At 39.0% G+C, this 6,000-nt stretch overlaps 1 protein-coding gene across 1 annotated transcript in view; it reads right to left on the reverse strand.

Moving 5' to 3' along the window:
* Window positions 1–1,955: 1,955 nt before the first annotated feature.
* LOC113240057 (protein cortex-like) overlaps window positions 1,956–6,000 on the reverse strand; it is a 21,490-nt gene continuing 17,445 nt past the window's right edge. Inside the window, exons 8-9 of the mRNA XM_026477265.1 lie at window positions 4,512–4,655; window positions 1,956–2,142 (exon numbers count right to left, since the gene is read on the reverse strand). Coding sequence (XP_026333050.1) covers window positions 2,000–2,142; window positions 4,512–4,655 — 287 coding nt within the window. The 3' untranslated portion in view covers window positions 1,956–1,999. The remainder of the gene's footprint in view (window positions 2,143–4,511; window positions 4,656–6,000) is intronic.

The raw sequence follows: 6,000 nt of genomic DNA on the forward strand, positions 1-6,000 counted from the left end.
GTCGTTTAAAAACATAAAATCCTAGATTTCGCAGGCGGTTCTATAGTATATAGGTATAGTCTCGCACATGTATGCTTAGAAGAAAACTATGCTAAGCAGTGGAACTTACCACTGTGCAATTTCCCAGGACACGCTGACCCTGGGACAGGGAAACACAAAGGGCACATCTGATTTACCGCGTGATAGAAAGTCGCAAGCGCAAGCGCAACGGAATTTATGTTCCTGCGTTTGTGATGTTGTTGAGTGCTTTGAATTTTTAAGCGAGAATCAAGTATTGATGAGATAGTAAAAGTCTTGTTAAAATATACTCCCGGATACATAATTCGCGCCACCTCGCATTTTTGTCGTAAAGGGTCAGAATACGAAAATAGTGTTATCATCGAAGAAAAAGTTTTCCCCCGGTTTTGTAAATCCAAATTCCCAACAAATACTTATGGAAAAAACGTTTAGTTATACTAGTTTCAAAATTGCATAATAGTTTTTGATCAATTAAACATTGTTTAAGCTTAGGGCACTTAATACTGAAAATTCGTGGTTACTGTACTTGTGTGTCTGGTTGCAGTTTAAAACTTAAACTTATTTAAATTTGAATTTGAATACAGGGCGGAATTTTTTTTAAATAGTTGTTAATACCTAAAACACGCTCCCCTGAAAAATCTACAAAATGTCTTTTACACCCTTTCTACAAGACGTCGAAGATGTGACCTGTATAGTCATAATATTTAATAATATTTTTTTTATACATGAACATACCATCCAAATATAAATAACTTTAGTATCATTTAAAGTAATATTGTAAAAAAATAAATAAATGTAGGTTACACCACTCTTGCCCCGATAGCCTCATTTGTTATTTATATTTATAGTTTAACCACTGACTTACAATTATATGGACGTCGGGTCCGCGCTAAAAGTATCCGAACTTATAAGGCGTTAAAATCGTCTACAGAGCGTTATTCACGCTTTAGTCTTCGTTTGTTCGACTGACAGCGAAGCAAGCAAAATTAGACAGTACTGTGATGACATTACAATTTAAATTCAACGTTTTAGCTTTTTCATATTCCTTTACATGTCACTACGTTTAAATAGGTTGATTTGGGACATTATTTTCGTGGTTTTTGTATTAGAACCGTCGTCCATTTATTTGTAAGTCAATGGTTTGAACGTTATAAGAAGCGTGTAATGTATATGAATTTCAAATTGTAAACCAAATAAACCAATAAAATACCGAAGTAAATTCGTGTTTTTATAATATCATTTGACGAGACGAATGAGTCATGCGCCTGATGGTAAGCTATGTGCCTGTCCATAACAGTTGCAGTGCCACTCAGAGCTTTAAATCGCAAAGATCTGAGAAGCACTACCACTGCGCCCGTCACCCTGAGACATAAGTTGACAAGTTCCATATGCCTGTAATTTCACTAGCACCCCTAAAACCGGAAGCTCCTTGTGAAAGGGTTCATCCAGGGAAGTACTGCCACTTTACCTATTTCTGCCACCAAGCAGTAATGTGAGCAGTACTGCGTTCCGGTTTTGATGGGTAAAGTAACCAAAATTTCAAAAAAATTTGGGTCGCATCAGCCGGAACTAGTCCCTTGTGCCTGTAATTACAAGCCTATCTTATGCCTCATGGTGACAGATGCGGGGTAGTGTACCTCAAGTCTTTGCAAATTAAAGCTCTGGCCACACAGAGGCGGCCGCGGAAGTGTTCCGGGCGCGGGAATTTGGGTAATGTACGATTGTATGAACCCTATCATACTGAAGCTCTGAACATATAGTTCTGAGTGACACTGCAACAGCTGTCGACTTGTTAGTCCCATCATTTGGTTTATCATAAAAAAAAATCTGTTACATTTATGTAATTACTGGCTGAAATTACAATACATTAATTTAAAAAATCCATTTATTTCAAAACCAGCAGAAATTCATGACCATTATAAAATAACAATATTTATTTAACCAATACTTGTTTAACTATTGACAAAATTCTTAAAACATTCTAGCGTAAAACAAATCCTTGCGTTAACGCGTCCATGTAGACCGGTAAAGTTGAGAATTTTCTTGATTTTGTTACTTTCTTTTTAGTTTTATCTTCTGGGAGAAAGTTCCAGATCAACAAGTCTTCGTCGGAAGTAGCTGTCGCTAAAATAAAAAATGCAATAGCATGTAACTTCTACTAATTTGAACACAGAACAACTATACAGGGTGTTCCACGGCAATGCCACACGGAGGGAAAGTACCTTATATACCACAGTCAGAAAATTTTACTGAAAGAACATCATTTTGATTTTAAAAACAATACGAACTGCATTCTAAGATTTTTAAATAATTGCCTGTGTGAACCGAGACTCGAACCCGCCAAATGTGAAAAAAATACCTGTAATTTTACTATATTGATCGAAAGCCTCAATCATAAGGATTGTTTTCTTCTAAATAACATAGCATCTTTTTTCACGCTTTCCTAACAAACAACACAAAGTTTGGTAATTTAATTATTGCTGGCCAATAACATCACCATTTTAACTCTCTCCTGTATCGCCATTCAACAATGTAATTCAGTGTAAGTTAAGAATAAACTTGAATTGTTTTTATAAAATATAAGTGCGCGAGGTCAAATACCTCCATCTCACCTGATGAGTGACGACGAGGTCGACGTTGGAACATGCACACCTAAATAATGCCTATTCACTCTCGCCTTGAAAAGGCCCAAGTTATTACGTTCAGGGAACAAGTCTGCAGGCAGGAACTTCCACTCCATAGCCGTTTCGTTCGTGCGAATCTTTGGAATATCGACAACATATGAGTGAAACCCAAGCCCACGCCTATACCCCCAGTGATAGAAAGGGGAAGGCGAAATTAAATAGTGTAATAATATAATTCATCTTGTTTCAATCATAAACGCCAACGCCAATTTACTATTTTCTTATGGTAAATGAAAACGCAACTGCCCGTCAGAGACACGTTAGAGACGCTGCAGTACCGAAATTGTTAGAGACACCGTTTGTCTAATGACGCGTCATCATCAACCCATCTGCTATCACCTGCAATACGTTATACTGCTGGGCACGGGTCTTCTCTCAGGCGACGGTTTAGGCCATAGTTTGCCACAGCCAATATGGGTTGGGGATATCACACATTTTCCGAAAGTTCTGAACCTTATTCAACGTGCAGATTAATATCACGATGTTTTCGTTAATCGAAAAGCTCGTGGTAAATTTCAAAGTACATTTCGCATATATGTAAAAACTCAGATGCGAGCCCGGGTTCGAACCGACGACCTCTACTTGAGAGACGGTAGGTCCAACCATTAGGCTACGGCATTTTACTAGAGCGCGTGATGGATTAAAATCGGATACATTTCGGGGAGTATGCGCAAGAACTTTTCAATTTGGTTCCACTTGTTTTCTTAAACAGGAGTCCACTAAAGAGAGTGGATCAGTTTAAGTATCTAGGGCATTTAGTAACGCCTGACCTTAACGACAACGCCGATATTGAACGAGAGCGTAGAGCACTGTCTGTGAGAGCCAATATGTTAGCCCGCAGGTTTGCATACTGTTCTACTGAGGCAAAAATTACACTGTTCAGAGCTTATTGTACGACGCTCTACACAAACAGCCTGTGGGTTGGTTTCACTCAGAAACAGTACAGTGCTCTACGTGTTCAATACAATAATGCATTCAGGATGCTGATGGGGCTGCCGCGGTCCTGCAGCGCGTTCGCGGAGGCACATGTAGATTGCTTCTACAACACGACGCGTAAACGATGCATATCCTTGGAGCGCAGGATTCGGGCCAGCCCCAACAGCATCCTGAGCATGATCGCGAACCGGCTCGATATGCTCGGCATATGTGACTTAAAAAGAAGTACTGGTGTCCTATTGTGCTTTGTCTTTGTTGTTTTGCGTACATGTACTAACATTAGGTTTAAGTGATTTTGCAACTAACTAACACCTTGGGTCCATGTTACCTAAATAAATGAATTTTATTATTATTATTATTATAATTATTCCTCCTTCTGTCAACTGGAACGGAACACTCCATCCTTAAGGCGTTGATATACCACCCATTCGCACTAAGCGCTTTGCTTCCTCCTTTCTGATGCATACGGCAAAGGAATGAAATACTCTACAGGCATCTGTGTTTCCCGACAAGTACAATTTGGGGTTATTCAAGGATAGACATAGGCAATTTTAGGCATACGCGTACGGTCACATCATCGTTCTACATCAGGTGAGATTGCGGTCAAATGTGTGTCTATTATTTGTAAAAATGAAAATAGTTTCATTTTCAATATGTAGCAATGGATAAAACCTAAGAACTCGATTGTAATTATTACTTATAAAACAGAGGGTGCTGTTGAGGGAGGGGAGGGTGTATTACACCCAATGCTTGATAAAAAATCACAGGTCAGTTCGAAATCCTGCAAAAGTGCCTTTAGTAACTTCTTTTGTCATGAGTAGAAGAAAATTTAAACAAAGATTCCATAACAGACTAGTAAATTTCAATATTCACCCAGTTTAGTCCCGTCAGGGCTAAAGACCATGGTCTGCACGCGATCCATGTCTCCACGGCCAATGCCCGACTGGTCGACTACCGTAGACGGGTCACTCATCACCACCAACTGTGTAGACGCCTTCGGATTTTGCATTTCCCTGGCTAGAAGTCAAATGAAAAAACATTTAATAATATTATTTTGGAATGTCGCCGCCGCAGCGGCATTAGCTTATACGATTTTCGAAAAGTTAATTAAATTACAACGTCATTATTATATTATACAAAGTGTTGAAAAAAATAATTAAAAATTTAATTCTAAGTGATGTAATGTTTTATTGAAATAAATATTATAATTAGAGATAGTATTACATAGAACAGAACACAAAACAAAGACAGTTTTACTTTAGAAAATTAGCTAGTATTTAATGTAACTTAATTAATGAAGAATTAACTAGAATACATATATATATATATAGGTACTGTAAAGGCTAGGTCTTTTGAATAAGTATAAATTATATATCTGTGGAGAAATAAATAAGTAGATAAAATAAATAGGTTACTACGTCAGACTATACTATGAAAAGTGGGTTATAGCAGTCAATTTTAACTGCCTCCGTGGCCGAACGGTTACCATGCTCTGCTACGCAGAGGTCCCAGGTTCGATTCCCGGGCCGGGAGAAATATTTGTATGGCCTACATTTATTTCTCTCGTGAGTTTGGGTGTAACTTGTGGTTGTCTATGTGTTTGTTCATGGCACCCGCGACACAGGGTTTCCCTAGTGCGGAGCTATGTTGATTGTGAGCGTTATTGTGAGCGTAATTGACGTTATTATTTCACTGCCGGTGGAACTAATCGTTAATGAAGAGTGAATAGGCCAAATTATCAAAATATTAGTCAGCTAAAGCAGTTACGAGGACTTTCCCTCAACGTCTTCCCTTTCGATCATATTCCGAGATATGCAACTTTTTTGAAAACATTAACTACCTAAGTAATGAGGAGTTTATGCTTATTGACTATGAAACCGGTGTAACGCCTAATGTTAGTAGCAGTAGAGCTCCTTGTGAAAGAGTTCGTCGAGGGAAGTACTGCCGCCAAGCAGTACTTACCTATTTCTGCTGCCGAGCAGTAATGTAAACATAACTTCAACCCGGTTTTTAACTGCAAGGGTATTCGAGAAACTACATACACATCGAACTTGTTAACTTTATATCTCAGTGAGACGAGCGCAGTTACAAAGAAAACCGGAATAATCTTAACTGCACCATCATATCAGCCGGAAGACGTCCACTGCTGAACATAGACCTCCCCCAAAGTTTCCAGACCAGCCAATCGGACGCGACGTGCATCGATCGGTTACCCGCCGCCCTTACCAGGTCATCCGTCCATCTAGCTGCCCTACCCTGTCCACTGCGACTTCAACTTGCTAATCCTTCGTGCTATGTCGGTGACTTTCGTTCTTCTACGGATCTTCTGAATTCTGATTCGATCACCTAGAGAAATGCCGAG

This window comes from Hyposmocoma kahamanoa, unplaced genomic scaffold (genome assembly GCF_003589595.1).
Source record: "Hyposmocoma kahamanoa isolate Upper Pololo Valley unplaced genomic scaffold, ASM358959v1 119, whole genome shotgun sequence".
Taxonomy (NCBI): Eukaryota; Metazoa; Arthropoda; class Insecta; order Lepidoptera; family Cosmopterigidae; genus Hyposmocoma; species Hyposmocoma kahamanoa.